This window comes from Benincasa hispida, chromosome 5, assembly GCF_027475165.1.
Source record: "Benincasa hispida cultivar pf3 chromosome 5, pf3_genome.v1.1, whole genome shotgun sequence".
NCBI classification, from domain to species: domain Eukaryota; kingdom Viridiplantae; phylum Streptophyta; class Magnoliopsida; order Cucurbitales; family Cucurbitaceae; genus Benincasa; species Benincasa hispida.
Genome location: NC_143482.1, coordinates 39,992,080 through 40,014,559, shown reverse-complemented (window position 1 = coordinate 40,014,559; position 22,480 = coordinate 39,992,080). Strand labels below are relative to the sequence as shown.

Here is a 22,480-nt window from a genome sequence, read left to right as displayed (position 1 = left end):
TGGCTTAGAATCGCGAAAATTGTAAAGTGTCGTAAGCACACTCGCTAACCCCATTGCGATGGAAAAATGGAATGTCCAAGTCTTTGTTTTGCAGAAAATAGGTCACCGAATGTGACAAACACTTGAGGACAAAAATGAACAACGCATCCACATTGCATGTGGCAATCAATCAAGAACGAAAAAAAACAACACAATTGCAATGCATGCGACGTTTGATCATAGACTCAAACGACCAACGCATTTCCACCACATGCGGCAATCGATAAGAGATCAAAACAATTACACGACATGCGGCAATCGATCGAAGATGTGAAGTGCAACGCATTCGCAAAGACTTCTGACATTGTACAGCTTTTCTATTGTACGATTCTAACAAATTGATCGTGGAGCAAAGAGGACATTTCCACTATGCCATTGCAGGAATTATCAGATTTCAGAATAGGACCATTAATGCAGAAGGAGCCAAGGTCTATAAATAGCTTCATCAAATTCGAAGAAAGGAGGTTGGTCTGGAGAGACAATTTAGAGAAAATCCGAGAGACACACGAGACAAGACCGAGAGGTAAGTCTTTAGAGCAAGCAATTATTTCCATTCCCGAAGAAGAAGTGATGTGCGAAAGGTCACTTCTACCTGGAAAGCAAGCCTGAGAGGGAAGCTTTCCACTCCATTTCTACCACACGCCGACAAGCAATCGTCTCCCATCAGGATCCGTGTCAAGACATTGACACTCTTTACGTATTTGTTCTTATTTTTTATTCATTTACTATGTTCATCGCTAAACTTTCATTCACAATCTATAACAAACGCTTATCCTTAGATTCTAATATCATTATCGTATTCATCGTCATTTCTCTGTTCTTTTCCATACATTCATCATCCATTTTCTCCATTATGTGTAACTAATCCCCAGGGTAAGGGGAAGGATTAAGCGAGTGAGTTAATACTTGTTAATAAAATCGGCTAAGTTTAGCTAAAGCATGCTCGACGACATCTTCAACTGTGAGAGCAGAAGTGAAGATGTTATTCCACCAATCGAAAGAAGGTTGGGAGAATGCGTTAACTAAAGCGAGAAGTATTTCCAAAGATGGAAACAACCTTGCGTTCATCACGTTCATCCCTGTTTCACCATAGACATATTGAAATATGACCGATCACTGAAAGGTGTAAGCCAAGGGAAAGCGGAACCTTGGTTGCACCCTCAGCAAGATTGACGAACTTGCGATGTCCTTTCCTTCAACCCATTCTCTTTTTGACACATTTCACAAGACTTCCCACCGCATTCATCGGAAATTTTTGCACATCTTCACAGCCAGTCCTCAAATTATTTATTACCGCAATTTACTTTATCGCATTTTATTTTTCAGCACATTTTATTCTTTACCGCAATTTACTTTTTATCGCAATTTACTTTTAAACCCAATTCATTATTCTTTATGTTAACCGGTCGCATGTACCACATTAGTATCGCATTAATCACAACAATCTCTTTGTTCGACTTCAGATCACTCTGAGAAACTTTCATTGGAATTATACTTGGTTCCAGCGTAAGAAAACTTGTGACACACACACTACACGAACACATACTATGAAGTATTTAAGCATCATCGCATACATTTAGAATGCAGTATAGCAATATCATAAATTACAGTGCATAAGCATCATTAAATTCACCATAGGCCCTTTGTTCAAGTCTTGAAGACACTACTTAAGGAAACACTCATTTACTTACTCTAAAATTGGGAAGAAGTGAATTCTATCTTGTAATATTATGTTCCCAACTCTCCAATCGGTCTTGTCCCAATAATGGTAGGTTTATTGAGTCGGCAAACTTGCCACTGTCATTCATACAATTCAAAGGACAATACCTTATGCACAGGAGTTCATAAGACACTCAGGATTAAGAGTAAGTTGCCTAGAGTATCCTATTGAAATAGAAATCTAACTAGTTAACGGTGTTACATCTAGTAGTTACTATTTTGCGGTCTGGTCTTATGCAAACTCATTGCATGGGATACTCTCACTCACATGTCACCTACACGAACGTGTTAGATCATTGCATGTCTATGAAATACAAAATGGGTTGTAACGATAGTGTCACCAGGATAAGGTTGATAAGGTACCCAACGTTATCCCTATACTATGAACTCCTTAAGTTGCATCTTGAACATTGATCTCTATATGTCTCCACATACTATTCAAGACTAATAAGACACCATAGGATGTTAGTTTATTGGATTTGGCGTTATTAAGAAAAAATATAATATAACGTAATCAATAACATTTATTGAAATAACATTGATAACTCTTTATTAATGAAATAACATTGATAAATCTTTATTGATGATAGGCAAAAAATTACATTCACTATCTACGAGTTTTAGGGCATAAAACCTAACACATTGGATATAACCAATCAGAGTGCATTGACTCTTCACGAATCACCTGGGTCAAAATTACCGTGTTACCCATCTAGTTACATCTAACTCTTTAACTACCACTGATCTCTCTAATGAATAATTAGTCATAATCTAACTATAATTAGACTGAGAGGGTGAGGACCCTTATTGTTCAAAACTCGAAATTAGCTTTTAAGGAAGCAATTCATCTACCTACCCTAACAAAGGAAAGGAGTGAATTCCATCCTGTGTAGTTGAGTTATTAGCTCCCCACTCGGAAAAATCCCCAAAAACTGTAGGAATATTGAGTAGGAGAATCTGACTGCTCTCACCCATGTAAATCGAAAGAACACCCTCATAGGCAGGAGTTCAAAACTCACTCATGATTAAGCTCAAGTTACTTATGGTTATCCTTGAAAGATTGTGAGGTCCAATGCGGAAGCGAGGATCGATCCCAATTTTAATTCACAGATAACTAAAACTATAGGGAATAAAATTTGCATTTTCAATAAAATTTAAAACATTCAATAACAAAGAAGAAGAATATAGGGATCTACACACTTATCTTTGAAGCCATAATTCTTCATGATCTCTTATGTATGATCACGAACGAAAAATCAAAATGGTCACCACCACAAGATTTTCCTCTATATTCTCCTTAGGGGTTACAAATTCACAAGTGTTGTGGGCTCTGGTGATTTAAGAATAAGGGAGAAAATTTTTTACAGAATAGTTTTTTTGCAGGGAAGACCTTTTATGTTCAACACACACTATCCATAAGAACGAACCCAATTTCTTTAACTTCCCACAATAGAATAAGAGATATGTGGAGGGAGTTACATATCTCCCTCGAATTTTTATTTAAAAATTAAATTAAAATATTTTTAATTCAATAATAACATAATGTAATTATGTGATAACCAACTTATCATATAATATACATTATATTAAATGTCATATCTAATATAACATTTGTAATCTATTGTTTATATTATATCATAATAAAAATTTGTCAATAATTTAAGATATTTAATATAAATCAAATTTATATCAAATTTAAATATATAAATCTAATCCAAATAATTAATATTTGAATCATATTCAAATATTTATTTCCTCTCAAAATAAACTTTATATTATAATTTATCAAATACATTATATTAATTATATCACATATAATTGATTTAATTAATTATATCATATATAATTAATTTCCAAAATTAATTTAAAAAATTAAAATTAATAAAAAATTAACTCTCAATAATCGCAGGTAAGCTACAAATGAGACCTTATGGACCTATAAATTGAAGCCCTCATTGTACTTAGATAATTAATTAAACTTCTTTAATTGAATTATCTAACCTCCATTAACTTCCAGTCACTTCACTAAAGACCGTCAGTTGCACTCTTCGCACTATAGATATATTTTTGTGTCCATTGGATATAACCAGTCAACATTGCAATAACCCTGCACAAAATTGTTCATAAGTACAGTTGGGCAAAAATTACAATTTTTCCACTGTAGTTACGTCAAACTCTTTAAGTACTACTAATGCCTCTAATGAACAATAAGTCATCGTCCAACTATGACCAAACCCCTCTAAGGCCAAGAGATGGTGTGGCGTCACATTGTTCAAGCTCTGGATTCAGCCCTTAAGGAGCAACTTATCTACTTACACTGACATTAGGGAAGGAGTGAGTTCCATGTTGTATAGTTATGTTCCCAGCTCTCCAATCAGACGAAACGCCAAAATGGTAGGCTTATTCAGTCGGCGATCAGGTCGTTCTCACCCATACAAATCAAAGGACAGCCTCAATAGGTAGAACTTCACAAATCACTCAGGATTCATGTCATATCACCTATGGTCGTATTGTTGAAATGCAAATTTCTATTATTAACGGTGTTATTCTCTTATTTTTTGTTGTATTTCTTTATAAATTTTGACTAACTTCATTGCATTCACAATATCTTAGACCAAGATCTGCAGGTAATTTTTCTAGATTTATTTCTGTATAAGATCGATCAGAATCCAAAATATTTTTCTTTTTTTGAAGATCATGCATTTACCATCTTTCTTATTTTTTTTCTTTTATAATATCTTTCCATATTAATTTTGAATTAACTCTACAAAATTATTAACAATAAGAATATTACATTCTATAATATAGATATAAAAACATCAAAACTTAAAATCTAAGAATATTTTAAAATTTACTTGTTGAGTTCATATATCCAAATAAGTGACAACAAATAATCCTCTAGCTTAAACTCCAAAATTAATTTTAAAAATCTATAGGAGAAATGTGAACGTAAAAATTACAAGAAAACAAGTGAAAATATATAGAGCGTAACATGAATAAAAAAATTATGTAAAAAAAATTATTGGAACCCTTTTAATAGAATGTTCTTGAGAGTTGAGATTGAAAAGTGAATTTCGAAAAGAAAAAAAAAGTTTATAAACTGTCTAGTTCTGTTGTCAATTAAAAGAGTATTATTTGACTATCTATTTATTAAAAAAAGACACATTATATTTTAAAGGGCACATTATTTGACCAACTTTCCTTTATTATGGGTAAAAAGTCATTTAAAGTCTAAAATAAAATGTTGGTAAGTTGTAGGATTTCAACCTTGTGCCTCACAAAAAAAATATATCCTACACTAACAAGCCAAAACAAATATTATTAATTAAGTTGAACTTATATATATATATTAATATATATCACTTTATAATTTACATTAAACATGCAAAAGAAGATTAAATTGTGGGGCCACGTGTCCCTGACCCCTACATGGTTCCACCTTTACCGATATATGTTACATGTTATGAATGTTCAATTTATTTTCAACCAAAAACAAGATTATGTATCTAAACTATTCTTTTTTTTTTTCATTCCTCCTTAATTTTAAGAATATATACTAATAATATAATTGTTTACTAATTATTTTTCTTAAACCGAAGTAAATATAATTCAAAAAAATATTTTGAGTTTTACCTTCCAGAAAACAACCAAAAAAATTATTTAATAATTTTTTCTTTCTTTTTTTTTTTTTTTTTTTTTATAATAGAAACGAGATTTTGTATTTAGAGCAATATTTTTTGTTTAGATTTTAAGAAGAAAAATGTAACAACCCAGATTTGTACGCATGAAGAAAATTAAATGTCAAATATTAAGCAAGACGAAATTTTATTTAAAGGGGTGGAAATTTAGAAGGAAAAAAAAAGGAAATTTATTCATTATCCAAAAATAATGAATAAGGGAGCAGAATCAGGGAGGATTAATTGGAAGTTGGACGCTAGCTAATTCAGGAGACAATGGGCAGTAGATAACTTTTTGTTTAGACACTACTCATTGGAAGAATTGGAGGTGAATTAATTGCCCATATACTCTTAAAATTTGAAAGAGTTAAAAAGAGAAAGTGGAATCCACAAGCAGTGAAGGCAACCACGCGTGAAAACTAGCAAGATTGGAGAGAAAATTGAAGAGAGCGAGAGTGGAGAGAGCGAGATTGGAGAGAAAATTGGAGAGAGCGAGAATAAAGAGAGCGAGATTCTCTGCGAGACAATGGGAGAGAGTGGGAGCAGGAGCGAGCGCGGAAGCGGGAGTGGGAGCGAGAGCGAGACGAGCGAGAGTCACGAGAGCCAAACCAGCGAGAAAGCTAAAGAGAGTGAGATTCTGAGAACAAAGAGAGCGAGATTTGGATAGAAGCATGGATTATGCGTTGAATTTGGCCACGATCTTATAGATTATACATGGAAAAACCCTAAAATTGAATACAAACAAAGAATGATGATGTAAGGGCAAACGTTAGCCAAGATTAGGTGTCTTATTGAGAGGAATCCTTAAACCCTAAGTAATTTTAAAGAAGCCACCTATACGATGATTTGTCACATTGAGAAGAGCTGAAAACTACTATAAATAGAACCCTTTACCTGAAGATTTAACCCATTCACAAACAAATCTTAGTAACAAAGAATGTGTGAAAAAATAAGTGTGAGTGAGGAAGTTCTGTGAGGTTAAAAGAGAAAAGCTCGGGTAAGGTGCTGCCCAAATTCTGCCCAAATTCCCTTCTAGTTTAAAAAGGGAAAGCTCTACTGATCAAATCATAAAGAATAATAAGGAATAACTAGATCACAATATGTAGTTTATCTCACCCTCTCTTTAAATGTTCTATGGTAGTGTACCTTTATTATGTTGCATGGTTATGTTAATTGTTAATTGCATTACATGTTTAGAACACATTTCTCTACAAGGGACCCCATGCATTATGTTTGTTCACGATTACGTTAAAATCAAGTTTTGATTAGGTGTAAGTTATCCTTCCAGTCTAATCTTACGTTTACATTAATGGTTGATGTTGGATGCGACTCTGGCCTTACTGACTGCATGACCCGCTAATCATCAGATGGGTTAGTTTCTGTTTAAGTCCTCATCTTCCTATCAGGGCGGAGAAATTTATGCTTCCAGGGCTAGTAGGGCATGTATGGTTACACCCCTCCAGGCCTAATCTTACGTTATGTTTACGCTAGGGACTAGTAGGGCATGTATGGTTGCACCCCTCCAGGCCTAATCGTACGTTATGTTTACGTTAGGGACTAGCAGGGTATGTATGGTTACACCCCTCTAGTCTAATATTACGTTTATGCTAATGGTTGATGTTGGATGTGACTCTAGCCCTACTGACTGCATGACCCGCTAATCATCAGATGGGTTAGTTTTCGCTTAGGTCCTCATCTTCCTATCAAGGCAGAGAGATTTATGTTGGAAGCATAACCGACCACCACATGTTATTATACGTTTTCGGTCCCAACCATATGTTTTCATGACATGTTGCTTGTGATTGTGCATTTGGTCACTACCCTACATGAGAACTACTTACTGGTATATTATATACTCATCCTATATTTTTATAGACTTTGTAGGTAAGGACACAGCGTAGATGGCAAAATTGGACATCGCTCAAATGGCCAACCATCAAACTTACTATTATAGGCATATGCATTTTGTACCACCACGCTAATGTTTTATGGATCCTGGTGTTTTGATAAATAAACTTTTTATATAGTTTTTCTATCTAATTAATAAAATTTAGATATGTTCTTTGAAATTTTCACCAGAACTCATCTCATGATAGAAAAGTCTAAGTATGCATGTCGTAGTGGTCGGATCATAATGTGTAAGGATCTGGTCGTTACAAAAAACCAATAAATGCTATGATTGGCCATAATTCCTTTTTAATGAATTGAATTCAAATTAAGGGATTTTTTTTAATATTAAATTAATTCAACAATCTGTCAATTACTTTTTAGATTTTATAAACCTTCAAATCTTGAAAACAATAATTTTTACTTAAAACTATTCTATTTTTTATTATTATTTTTTTATTTTAAGAAGATATAACTATTATTTATTGATAACTTTTTTGAAGATTCATGTAAACATTATTCAGACACCAATTTAGAGTTTTTCTTCCAAAATAAGCTTATAGTGGATTATTATTATTATTATTATCATCATATAATAATTAGATTTAATGGATGCTCTATTTTTTTTTTTTTTCAATCGAAACAAAATTTTATATCTAAATGATTTATTTTTTTTTTAAGTATCCGAGCATATATTATTTATTAATCGATTATTTATAAAACCTAATATCTTTTGATGGATGTAAGATTTGATTTGTAGAAAAAAAAATAATAAGAAATACAATTTTTGAAACAAGTAAAATTTTGTAGAATTTATAACATTTAACCCTCACCACTAGATATTAAAGAGACAAATTACCTATCTTGTCTGATACATAATCTAAAAAATTTAAAAATTAATATCTTTTAAATCTACATTTTTTATTGTTAATTATTCTAATTCATAATTCCATCGTTCTTATTTTTTCCCTTAAAAAAATCAATCAATTTGAACAAATCGCATAAAAAATTGACCCATGCAAGTAATATCTTACTATGTCACTCCTTCACAAATTTTATTTCAATTTCATCATATATATTTGTATTTTAATTCTATTTTTCTTTTAAAATCTCTTTTGTTGTTTTAAAATTTAAAGGTAAAATATATTTTATAATTTAAACTTATTACAAGTATATACATTTACAATTTATATTTTACCATAAAAATTTATATTCAACAGGTTTTCAACCACGTACAACTTCTTTTATTTTCATTGTAAATTAACCTCTCTCTCCCTATATATATATAGTTTTCGGACTATTTCTTTCATTATTAAGTTTATGTTAAATACTTATTATTCAAATTAAATAAAATATATTCATTCAAAATTCAAATTTCATCATAAAAATTTAAGGGGGCGTTTGGGGCAATGAGTTAGTTATTATAGTTCTAGGTTATTATAGTTGGGTAATGATATCTTGTGTTTGGAGTATAGATTATTTTAGTATAGATTATAATAGTATGTGTTCGAGGTGTAAAGTATTTTAGCTTGAGAAAGAAATAGTAAACATTGTAGCAAATAATAAAAAAATGATGAATGTAAAATAGTAAAAAATTGTAGTAAATACTGTAACAAATGAGAGTTTTAAAATAGTGTTGACTATAGCTAATTTGATGTTTTGAAATAGTTTTTACTGTAGCAAGAGGTGGTATTATATTTTGATGATAACCCTTGTCCTAAACGCCCTTATTATTCAAGGAACAACTCAAGAAGACCAATATCTAATTTCGTGTCGTTTCTTAATTAGTGAACATGATGTACAATTATCACTTTCATCTCTTCATTTATGCAAAACACAAGGACAATTAGTATTAAAATATTTCCTTTTAACTCGGACATCCAACTACATTGGAGAGACAACCTCTTCAAATTAAATTAAACTAGTTAACTAATTACTGAGATCAAGATTAACAAAACAGAAAGTAATAATCAACATTAATATTAGCCATTGTCAATTCCAAATATCACTAAACACCTTTTCTTCTTGCAAAATACAGAAACCCAAATACCAACAAAATCAAGAGGTACAATAAATAAATAATACTTTTTCTTGTACAAAATCTTATGTCCTTGTAAACAAAAAAACAGATTTATCTAATAAGGCAGCTCACCTGGAACATTACCAGCAGGACTGTAGTTGCAAGAGACCAAAGTCCAATGGTTTTTGCACTTAACATTGGCACAACCTATTAGGAAACTCTTCTTCCACACCAATTGGGTGTAATGGCGACACTCGCCGCCAACGCACGTGTTGGACTTGTGGTCGTAGTATTTCTTCTCATCCGCCCATGCCTGCACTGCAGCCGCCGCTGTCAACAAGCCATCTAGCGTTGCTAGGTTCTCGCCGTAAGGGCCTTTGGAGTGCACCATCTCACACGTTGCAATCTTTGTCTCGAGATAATTGTTAGCATAAGTTGCAAGTTCTTCGTCCCAAAAGACTGGATCGGCCCCAACCTCAGCTCGAACTGCATTGTGGGCGTCGACGTAGTGTTGGGGTGTATTGTGAGCAAGAAACATGGGGATGAAGGTTAGCATAATCAAGCAAATGGAGGATAAAATGTTGGAGAGTGACATTTTTGACATGTTGAAGGTAGGTGGAGGAAATGAAGAAGAATGTTTGATTAGAATTGTGGTGTGGATGAACATTTGGTGAAGGTCATTTATAGGGGGAATGAATGGTTTGTGTTGATTGTTGACTTTTCATATAGGAAGTGTTAAAAAAAGAAATAGTGTGGAGACCCCTTATTTGCTATGAATTCTAATAATGGGCTTTCCTTGTTTAGTTGTTTAATCTCACTTTTTGCTATACATTTCTCAACTCTTGAAAGGACAATTCGAACCATAAAACAATCCTTCTTAGTCACTAATACATATGTAAGTTGAGTTATCTCATTTTGACAAAGTTTAATCACGTATGTATTTAGAGTTGAGATTTGAAATAAAATGTAAGTTTAAATAAAACTTTATTCATTTTGCTTCACATATGCTTTTAGAACATGCATTATATTTTTTTCTTTCTACTTTAGATGTTTTATTTTTTTTTTTTTTTGTCCCTATACTTTTAATACTTTGACTTGAGAATGCAAAGATGACTAGAGTTTCATTCAAATATAATTCAAATATTAGTTTATTTAATCTCGAATCATAATTAGAATATGAAGGATTCATTTATAATAATTTTTTTTAATGTATTTTTTCTTTTTCGTTTTTAAAAATTTTGTGGTTTCTTCACTATTTCTTTAATTTTCGCTTCCCATTTGGATTAATAGTCTTTCAAATTGCTTTTAAACATTTAGCTTGAATTTTTTAAAAATAGGTAGAAGGTATTGATAACATTGTAAAGAAATTCACACGTGCAAGTAGTTATTATAAAGCTCATCTTCAAAGACTAAAAATTTAAAACTAACTTTTCATTTGGTCTTCATCTGATTTTCATTTTAAAAAATTGTCTTTGTTTTCTCACAATTTATTACTCGTGATTTTCATATTTCTTAGGTAAACATTTGAATTATTAACCTATTTTCAAAAACGAAAATATTTTTTTGAAAACTATTTTTACTAGTTTCAAATTTTGGCTTTTATTTTAAAAACACACATAAAATGTAGAAAACAAAACATAGAAAGTCAATAGATGAAAGTGGTGTTTAAAGACATAATTTTTTTTAAAAAAAAAAAAAAATAGAGAAAAGAGAATAAAGAAGAAGTTACCAAATGAGATCTAAAGGCCCCATTAAATAACCATGATTTTTTTTTCTTTTGAAATTGTATGCTTGTGTATGCACAATTTGTTGGTAAGCTTTTAACCTTTCTTGAAAACACATTTTGATTTTAAGCTAAATTTCAAAAACAAAATCTACGTTTTCAAAACTATTATTTAGTTTTCAAAATTTGACTTGGTTTTTTAAAACATGTTTAAAACGTAAGTATTAAAACGTAAGAAAACTATAGGTAGAAGAAATTTTTATTAACTTAATTTACATAAATAAAAAAATAAAAATGTTATGGGTAATTTCGGAGCAGCAAAAGGTCAAAAGCCAAGATTGAACCAAGAGAGTTATCTAGCCCAGGTAAAGGACATGCGACTTGCTAAAAGGCAGGCCTATGAGAGTTCCAATAAATAAAGGGAAGATAAATTAGGCTTAAAAGAGCCACTTGGCTCGCCTTGGCCTCGGAGGCCAATGTGGGTCTTGGGAGCCCAAGGATGAGGCTGAGGCTGAGGCCATGAAATTCCTTATACCGATGTTGATCCGAATCGGCCTTCTTCGTTGGAAAATCCTTAGCGGCCCAATCCCAGACCCCATGTGTCTGGTTTCAAAGTAAGAAAAGTAAATAGATTTTCTGATTTTCTTCTCCAATTGGAGTAAGGAAGACCTCTAGGACTCAACTATAAATAAAGCATGACAGCCCCATGAAAGGTAAGTTCATCTCTTCCTTAACAACTACTCGCCTTGACATTTGTGCAAGTAATTTGTTCTCCTAAATACAATTTTATCGTCGATGACACGTGATGTAACGACCCGATTCCTTAGGACATAAATGAGGTCGTTACTATAGACATGCATACATACATTTTAAAACGGCACTTTTCCAAGATTAGATAAAAGACCAAAATTAATAATTTTGTTAAAAGTAACTAAATGAAATTTATTTAATAGGGTACCCTAAAAGATGAAATAACGAAAATACCACATTAACACATGATCCAAAACAACTAATGTGCAAGAAGAAAATCAAAACTAAAAAATCTCTAAATCCAGAAATTAGCTAAATTTAGAATCACAAAGACAAAAAAAAAAAAAAAAAAAAATGAGCGAATGCATTGACTGGTCCAGTGGCTCCATCATGGATGATGAAATAACGAAAATACCACATTAACACATGATCCAAAACAACTAATGTGCAAGAAGAAAATCAAAACTAAAAAATCTCTAAATCCAAAAATTACCTAAATTTAGAATCACAAAGACAAAAAAAAAAAAAAATGAGCGAATGCATTGACTGGTCCCAGTGACTCCATCATGGATTTTACTTGTCATTCACCAGCGTATTCTTACCTTGGCCTGAAAAAGAAACATGAGAAAGGGTGAGTATAAAATACTCAGTAAATAACCTCATTATTGGGGTAAGGTTATGCATTTATGTCTAATAAATACAACCTTCTAGTGAGACATGCAAAAAACTCCCTACTATTTCTGGATGGCCATCTGGTGAATAGTTTAACTCATCCTATCGTAGATGCGATATACCCACAAAACTCTGGTGAAATCCCGAATGAGATCACTAATCTCTGGTGAATCCCAAATGAGACACTAACCGTTGGGATTGATGCCCTAAATCTTGTGGGTTATGTAGTTTGTAATTGTATTGTACAGACAGTTTATTTATTTAATAAGATTTGAGGTATTTTATTCGACATTTAGTAGCATTAACCCACAAAACCAATAAACAAACATTCAAGGTAATTTTCTGTAACTTAAACATGTATGTGGAGACATATAGGTGAATTATGTTTAAGTGATAAGTTCAAGAGTCTGTAGTAGATGGATAAAGTTGGATACCTTATCCTGATGGCACTACGAATATGACCTGTTTTGTAGATGTTACAATTGTGGTAAAGTTCTATAAATGATCTGATCCTGATCATTCATGGAGAGACATGTAAGCGGGGGTGTTCTATACAAAATGGTTTGTATAAGACCAGACCACGAAATGAATAGTATCATTATATAACATCGTAAATAGTAGAGACTTACATTTCACTAGGATAACCATAAGTGACACCTAAATCCTGATTGAATTTTGAACTCCTGCCTATAACGATCCTTTAATTTGCATGGGTTAGAGTGGCAAGTTCTCCAACTCAATATGCCTACCTTTTTGGGGATTCGTCTGATTGGGGAGTAGGGAACACAACTACACAAGAACAGAATTCACTCCTTCTCTAATATCAGGGTAAGTAGATAAATTGCTCCCTCGAGGACTGATTTCGGGATTTGAACAATATGGCTCCACACCCTCTTTTGGCGTGAGAAAGCTTTGGTCATAGTTAGACTATGATTTATTGTTCATTAGAAGGATCAGTGGTACTTAAGAAGTTAGATGTAACTATAGGCGCAAAACGGTAATTTTGGCCTAGCTGTACTTACGAGCAATTGTGAAGGATCATCGCATTATTGACTTGTTATATCCAATAGACACATAAATATATCTTTAGTGCGAAGAGTGTAGTTGTCATTCTTTATAAGTGGAGTGAGCGGCAGTTAATGAAAGTTGATTAATTTAATTAAAGGGGTTTAATTAATTGATCAAGTACTATTGAAGCTTCAAACTATAGGTCCATAAGGTCCCCTTTGTAACTCAACTTGGATAATTGAGAATCAAATTAATTTTGGATTAATTTTAATTGTTCAAATTAATTGAAGGAATTAATTATATATGATATAATTAATATAACGTATTTGATACATTATAATATAAAGTTTATTTTGAGAGAAATATTTGAATGTGATTCAAATATTAATTATATGAATTGGATTCATTTAATTATATTTAATATAAATTTGATTTATATCAAATATCATAGATTATTGAGAGAATTACAAACTATAGGTTATATTATATTTGATATAATATAAATCATATATTATGTGTTATATTTGATATAACATATAGTTATATATATAATATATATTGATAAATTAGTTATTGTATTGTTACTATTTAAATTAAAATTTGTTTAATTTAAATTTAAATTAAAAGGGAGGGGGTTATTAAAATAACTTCTCTCCCCTAATTTCTCTTAGGAATCGTAGGATGAGGCAAGGGGTTATGCGATGGTCTTCTTCCTTCTCCATTGGAGTTCACGTAGACTGGTCATACTGTGAGTGTGTGAATTTCTCTGCCAAAAAATAAAATCATCTCTAGAATTCTTCTTCCTCACCCTCTACCAAAATTAAGAGTAGCCGACAACTCTCTCTTAGATTCTCGACCCTAAGAAGAATACAAAGGTTTCTCTGTTGGTGATGTCCAACTAAATTAGGATCTGTGTGTTGCAGTGTTCTTTGGTGCTCAAGATCCAAGAAGATTCGTGGTCGATTGAGAGGATTTCATAAAAAATTTGTGTCATCAAGGGTTAGTATCTTTGAACCATATTTTCATCTTCTCTGTAATATTGTTCTAAGCATGTTGTAAATTACTTAAATGCATAATAGTGTTTTAAATTTTATTTTTTATGTAAATTAAAAATTGGAAAATTATCTCACTTCCGTCTAGTGTTTTCATAAACCTTCACCTTTGGTTAATCTCATAGGAAACACAAATCTCTGGTGAAATTCCAAAGTAGATAACTAACCATTAGTGAATTCTGAAGGAAGCACTAACCTCTGGTAGGTACATGTCTACGAATAGGGGGTAGCCATCACTAACATAAATATGATGCATCATAAAATAGAGTCCACATATAAATCATAACATAAAGCTCATCCATCCTCATATATGCCAAATAAAATATAGATCATGCTAATACTTTCTTATAAAATTTCTTATAAAACAAGATTATGCTCATTCTTATCACATACATCAAAAAAGACAGTCAGGTGTTCAATTTCATCTCTAATCTTGCATCATGATTCATACAGTCTTATAATCATCAAATTGTTCTTAAAGTTTATCGCCTGACACAAAGAGAGTTCTAGTAGTAATATTACTTATCTCAAATTGAAAACTTTAGGAACTGGCAAGCTTAACCTCTTCCTTGCCCAACAAAACTGACAATCCACGGGATTGACTTAAAATACCCAAACGAAAGCACCTAAAATCCTCAAGATCCAAATCTTTCACCCAAATTTGTCAACTAGATCTTTAATTGTTTGGACAGAAACTTCATTGACCTACGTGCCAACATCCAAAATATGTCGAGTTTCAACAAATCAGAGCCAAAACTTTAATGAGTGCTCAGTTATCCTCAGGAAAACCAAATCAAACTAATTAAAACTTACCCTTAAATCAAGATTCTAGTGAAAACTCTTGGCAGTGCCGGTCCCAACGGGTCAGTGACGGTAGAAGCGTCGACGATAGCGGAGAAGGGGGTCTTGAAAGATAGAGAATGGCGCAGCCCCCAGGCAGTGCTTCACAGATCGGCATTCGACTGAAGAAGAGCTATGGATGGAAACAAACTCCGACGGTGCGAGTGAATGGCTGTTCGAAGGGCGATGTGCGTACGACTATGTGTCAGCCAGTGGATGACGCTTGGTCGAAGGAGAGACACGATGCGAGCTTCACTTGATGGCGTTGACGCCATTAGGGCTGGGGATGCTCACGCGAAGGAGAAACTCAAATGGAAGGGGGGGGGGGGGCATGTTCTACTCGCACGCAAAAAAAAAAAGGAAGGGAATATTTTTTTTTTTTTAACATTAATAACTTTAACCCTTACAAAAGAAAAAAGGGTAATTACAATTGGTAATATTTTTAGGAATAATAACTAAGTGTATAACATCATTTAAAAAAAATTGCAAATATAACCATGTCTATCAGCGACTTCTATCGTTGATAGATTCTTACTAGTGATATGGTCTATCACTGATGGACTCCTACCAATAATATGGTCTATCACTGATAGACTATTTAAATTTGGTCATATTTGTAATTTTTTTACAGTATGTTATATTTGTTAATACTTTGGAGTAATGTCAATATTTGCAACTGTCCCAAGAAAAAAAAATGAATAAACCCACTTTGCCTTTCCTTTTTCAATCCCAAATCCAAATCCAAATCTCTTTTTCTTAAGAAAAAATTAAACTTCCAAATCCTTTTGGAAAGAATGAATTTAAATAAGTTATCCTATTAAATGGATTTAATTTAATTCTGTTTTCTAAATTAAATTAAAATTGAAATAAATCCTAAATTCTTCTTAAATTAAAACTTAAATTCCAAAATTCTTCACCAAGCAAAATTTAGAAATTAAATTATCCTTTCACAATAATTCAATTCCACCTCCAAAATTAAAAATAATTCTCAAATACCACAACATAATTGAATTTAAATTACATAAAAATTTGGGATGTCACATGTGAAACTCTAGGGAGTTCCTTTGGCCCGATCTTACCGTCAACATAAATAATTATGAAATATAATGGAGCCTAAATAAATCTAACTCAAATCACATAATCTAAATATCAAATAACATATTCTAAAATCGTCCCTCTCAAACTCACAAAATACTGTATCATTGTGAATTTAGTTATTAAATAAATAATGTACATGTTTTTTTATTTGAAATCAAAACCCCATATAGATGTTGATGCCAATATCCATTCCTCACAATTAGAATTAGCATAATTCCTCACGGGGCCCCACCCCGATGGGTGTGGGAAATCCTCGGTTTAACCGAGGATGGGTCAAATCGGGGACCCCTTTAGGGCCCCTGAATCGTGGATGCGGTGGGGATGGCGAGGGTATCCTCGTCCCATCCCCGTGCCCGACCTCACCCCGATTAGAATATATATATATATATATATATATATTGGGAATTTAACTTTTTGACATTTAGCCTAGTTTTTAATTTAGCCCAATATAAGTCCAAAAAACGTGTACAAGCCGAACAAAATAGAATTTTTGGGAAAAAATTAAAACAAAAAATCTCAGGAAAACAAAAGGGAAAATGAGTGGGATCCGTTTCTCTAATACGGAATCCTTGCGCCGATCATGAATGCAAGTTTCGATTCAACGGCAAAGTCCCTCAAACCAATGCCAATAATGTAAATTCAATTAATGATTCTACAATTTAGTCTTTCAAGAGATGTTTGTTTTCTAGGAATCAAGATCAACTAGAATCTTTATATATATATTAAATTGTAATTTTAGGTGACTGAAAATAGACATCTAGCATATTTAGATAACTACCACGTTTGTTTTTCAAAAATAATTGTAAGAATGTTTCCGACATCATAACAAATATTTCACTTTTATATATATATATATATATTTTTTCCTCGTGTTTTCATTCTATTAGAACAAAGTCTACCATATTTAAACATGAGACAACCACGTTTGACTTTGAAGGGATTGTGTTAAATGTCAATCTTCCTTTCATATAATTAGAACATGAAATGAATAACATTTGATCATCACCTAATAAGGTAGCTCACCTACAACATTGCCAGTAGGACTATAGTTGCATGAGACTAAAGTCCAATTGTTTTTGCATTTAACAGTAGCACAACCCACCAAAAAACTATCCTTCCACACCAATTGTGTATAATGTCGGCACTCGCCTCCCACACATTTGTTGGAGTTATGGTCATAGTACTTCTTCTCATCCGCCCATGCCTTCACGGCAGCCGCTGCCGTCAACTCGCCGTTTACCGTTGCCAAGTTCTCACCATAACGGCCATTGGAGTGCACCATCTCGCAAGTTTTAATCTTTGATCCGATGTAATTTTTAGCGTAAGTTTCAAGTTCTTCGTCCCAAAAAAGGGGTTCAACCCCGACTGTTGCTCGAACCGCATTGTGTGCATCAAGAAAGTCTTGTGGGCTGTTTTGGGCAACGACAATGGGGGTTAGGGTTAGCACAACAATGCAAAGGGCGACGAGAACGGTGGCGAGTGCGATTTTGGTGAAGGATTATTTGTAGTGAGAATGAAATGGTTTTGAGATGATGGTTGCCGTTTGAATGCTAAATAAAGAAACAAAAATAGAGGCATCATATGCGAAGTGGATTCTAACTATGGATTACCTTTAGGTTAGTTTTTTTCTCTCTTTGTTCTTTTAATATCCGTGTGTATCGGGCAGGTTTGCATGCATTTGCACGGATCTCAGACAACGTGTCTACTCCTGCAACATTTGAGTGTGAATGAAATGCATAAGATATATATTAAACATTAAATAGGTGACCGCCTTAAATTGAATCCATTCTCCCTAAATAGATCATCTTTATATATTAACCCGATGTCATTTTGTAAATCCTAAGTTAAAAACAAATTTTTTTGGATATAAATTAATTAACACATATTTCTACATATGATTATGCAGTTATATAACATTAAAATTTTTTTGTCAAATATCCTTCTAATTTTTGAATTATTTTTAGGTAAGTTACATTGTATGGCAAATATATTTTAATAAACCAAAGCCATGACTATAATTTTTTTGTAATTGCAAGTGTGGCAATCACATAACAATCACATAGCAATCACATAACAATGAATGTGGGACTTTGGTTGTATTCCCAACAATATATCATTAAAATATTAATTTATTTAATCTCGAATCATAATTCTAGAAGGCTTCATTTAATAATAATTTCGTTTTAATATTATCTTTCGTTTTTGAAAATTTTGTGGTTTCTTAACTCTTTCTTTAATATTTTCTTCTCATTTGGATTAAAAGTCTTTCCATTTATTTTCTCCAAAATTTAGCTTGAATTTTCAAAACATTGATAGAAGGTATTGATAGCATTGTAAAGAAATAATTCACACGTGCAAGTAGTTATTATAAAGCTCATCTTCAAATACTAAAAATTTAAAACTAACATCTCATTCAATAACCATCTGGTTTTCTTTTTCAAAAATTGTGTTTGTTTTCTCACAATTTCTTATTCGTGATTTTCATATTTCTTATGTAAACATTTGAATTATTAGCCTATTTTCAAAAATTAAAACAATTTTTTGAAAATTACTTTTACTAATTTTCAAATTTTGGCTTTTATTTTAAAAACACACATAAAATGTAGAAAACAAAACATAGAAAGTCAATAGATGAAAGTGATGTTTAAAGGCTTAAATTAAAAAAAAAAAAAAAAAAAGTATAAAAAAGAAGTTACCAAATGAGATCTAAAGGCCCCATTAAATAACCATGATTTTTTTTTTTAAAAAATTACGTTCTTGTGTATGCACAATTTGTTGGTAAGCTTTCAACCTTCCATGAAAACACATTTTAATTCTAAGCAAAATTTCAAAAACAAAATCTATGTTTTCTTATTTAGTTTTTAAAATTTGACTTGATTTTTTAAAACATGTTTAAAAAATAAGTAATATAAAATAAGAAAACTATAGGTAGAATTTTTTTTTATGAACTTAATTTACATAATAAAAAAAATAAAATGTTATAGGCAATTTTAGAGCAGCAAAAGGTCAAAAGCCAAGATTGAACTGAGAAAGTTATCTAGCCTAGCTAAAGGACATGCGACTTGCTAAAAAGCAGACCCATATGAGTTCTAATAAATAAAGGGAGATAAATTAGGCTTAAAAGAGCCACTTTTCCCGCCTCGACCTCTGAGGCCAATGTGGGTCTTGGGAGCCCAAGGGTGAGGCTGAGGCCATGAAATTCCTTATACTGAGGTTGATCCGGGTGGATCTTCTTTGTTGGAAAATCCTTAGCGCCTTGATCCCAAACCCCACGTGTCTGGTTTCAAAGTTAGAAAAGTAAATAGATTTTATTCTCCAATTGGAGTAAGGAAAACCTCTAGGACTCAACTATAAATAAGGCATGACAACCCCATGAAAGGTAAGTTCATCTCTTCCTTAAAAACTACTTGCCATGACATTTGTGCAAAGTACATTAGAGTGTCTGTGGCAAGCACCATACCTATGTGTTAAACTTTTGATTGTCTTGCAAGTAATTTCTTCTCCTAAATACAAATTTATCGTTGAGGGCACGTGATGTAACGACCCGACTCCCTAGGACATAAACTAGGTTGTTACTATAGACATGCATGTATACATTTCAAAACGACACTTTTCTAAGATTAGATAAAAGAACAAAATTAATAATTTTATTAAAAGTAACTAAATGAAATTTATTTAACAGGGTACTCTAAAAATATGAAATAACGAAAATACCACATTAAAATATGATCTAAAACAACCAATGTGCAAGAAGAAAATCAAAACTAAAAATTCTCTAAATCCAACAATTAGCTAAATTTAGAATCATGAAGACACAAAAAAAAAAAAAAAGAGCAAAAGTATCGACTGATCCTAGTTGCTCGATCACGAATTTTGCTTGTCATTCACCAGCGTGTTCTTACCGTTGCCTGAAAAAGAAACATGAGAAAAAGTGAGTATAAAATACTCAGTAAGTAACCCCACTACCGGCGTCAAGTTTTGCATTTATGTCTAATAAATGCAATCTTCTAGTGATACATGCAAAAACCCCTACATTTCTGGATGGCCACTTGATGAATAGTTTAACTCGTCCTATCATAAATAAGATATACCCACAAAACTCTGGTGAAGTCCCGAATGAGATCACTAATCTGTGATGAATCCCAAAGGAGACACTTACCGTTAGGATTGATGCCCTAAATCTCGTGAGTTCTGTAGTTTGTCATCATATTGTACAAACAATTTACTTATTTAATAAGATATGAGGTATTTTATTCAACATAGCATTAACCCAGAAAACCAATAAATAAATATCCAAGGTTATTTTCTGTAACTTAAACATGTATGTGGAGACTAAAGGAACTCTTAAACAAGAGCATCCATGAGTGCGTTCGGATCTTTCCTATTTCATTGTGACTTAATTACCACATATACATTCTAACAAATAGATATGCATTTTCACACTAATTATAGGCATGCTTTCACAAATAAAATACAAGAGATTGAATTAACGTACCAGTTGAAGAAATCTCCACTTCAAACTCAATCCAGCGGAAGCAAACCTCTACGGTCTTTACCGCCCAACAAACAGTCGGCTACCTGCAGCACGATCGTCTACACGAACGACAGCACACGAACAAGCAGGACCGAGGACGATACCACCACCTAGAGCCGTTAGAATTCTCGGAGTGAGAATCTGAAGAGTGGTCTTTGATAGAAATGGAAGAGGAAAAAGGAAAGGGATGATCGTGTAGAATGACAAGAAAGTGGGAGAAGGCTCTCGATAATGGATGCTTATCGTTTAGAGAAAGCTATAAAATCGTGTAGGTTTTACTAAGCGATCGTCTAGTAATTAATAAGCGATCGTTTAGAAAACTCGAAACGCTAAGCGATCTTTTAAGAAAGCTAAGTGACCATTTAGAGAATGCGTGCGATCGTTCAGTACGTGAGGTGTGCGATCGTTTAGGCGATAGGAAGCTATCGTATAGGCTCTCAGCTAAGCGATCGTTACGTTTTCACACCTTTAGTGATTTTTTCGAACTCTTTGCAAAAGTAAACCAATTTTCATTTTATTCTTCAATTATAATAATCAAATAAGATTTTCCCACTAATGCACGATTGAGGAGAAGTTTTCGGCCAATTATCACATAATTAACCAATTAATTAATTAATGAATATAATCATGTTATATTCTTAACCTATAGTTTGATATCATATATCCACTATAGTAATTTCTCCTCCACTTGATATAAATCATATTTATATCTAATTTTCTCCAAGATAATGTATCTCATACATTTAGTCAATTATATCACATATAATTAACCAGTTCAATTATATCATATATAATCGAACTCCCTCTTGTCAATTTGAACATTTCAAACTTACCCAAAAATTGATTCTCGACTTTATCGAAGCTACCTAGGAGACTTTTTGGGCCTGTGGCTCGAAGCTCTAACGGTACGTGAATAGCTGACTAAATTCTTTATCCACGAGATCCACCATCTGTTAACTGTCAAGAATTCTACTAAAGAACAACAGTTGAACTCTTCTTAGCATAGATATATTTTTGTGTCCATCGGATATAAACAATCATGAGAACGATGACCCTTCACAGATGCTCATAAATACAGTTGGGCAGATTTACCATTTTGCCCCCACAGTTACATCTCACTCTTTAAGTACCACTGATTCCTCTAATGAACAATACAACATTGTCAAACTATGTGTCAACACCCTCGGGCCAAGAGAAGGTGTGTGGCGCCACATCGTTCAAGCCCTGGAATCAATTCTTAAGGGAGTTATCTATCTACTTGCCCCTGCTTCGAGGAAGGAGTGAATTCCATCTTGTGTACCTGAGTTCCTAGCTGGAAAATCAGACGAATCCCCAAAATGGTAGGTTTGAGTCGGCGACCTGGCCAGTTGCACCCATACAAATCAAAGGACCGCCCTTAATGGTAGGAGTTCCCAACTCACTCAAGATTGAGGCCATGTTACCTATGGTCATCCTAGTGAA

General features: G+C 32.7%; 2 protein-coding genes across 2 annotated transcripts; both read right to left on the bottom strand.

Annotated features, from left to right (window-relative positions):
* Positions 1–9,457: 9,457 nt before the first annotated feature.
* LOC120077067 (pathogenesis-related protein 1A-like) lies at positions 9,458–9,946 on the bottom strand. The gene has a single exon (XM_039030919.2). The coding sequence runs from the start codon at positions 9,944–9,946 to the stop codon at positions 9,458–9,460; it is 489 nt and encodes a 162-aa protein (XP_038886847.1).
* A 7,545-nt stretch (positions 9,947–17,491) lies between these two features.
* Positions 17,492–17,971, bottom strand: LOC150036136 (pathogenesis-related protein 1B-like; the record flags this gene model as incomplete). Its single annotated transcript, XM_090314212.1, has 1 exon — positions 17,492–17,971. A coding segment is annotated over one exon (480 nt), but the record flags the coding sequence as incomplete, so codon positions are not given.
* Positions 17,972–22,480: the final 4,509 nt, after the last annotated feature.

Coding starts and splice junctions, on each gene's coding strand:
- LOC120077067 (XM_039030919.2), bottom strand. CDS start 9,946: ATGTCAAAAATGTCACTCTCCAACATTTTATCCTCCATTTGCTTGATT.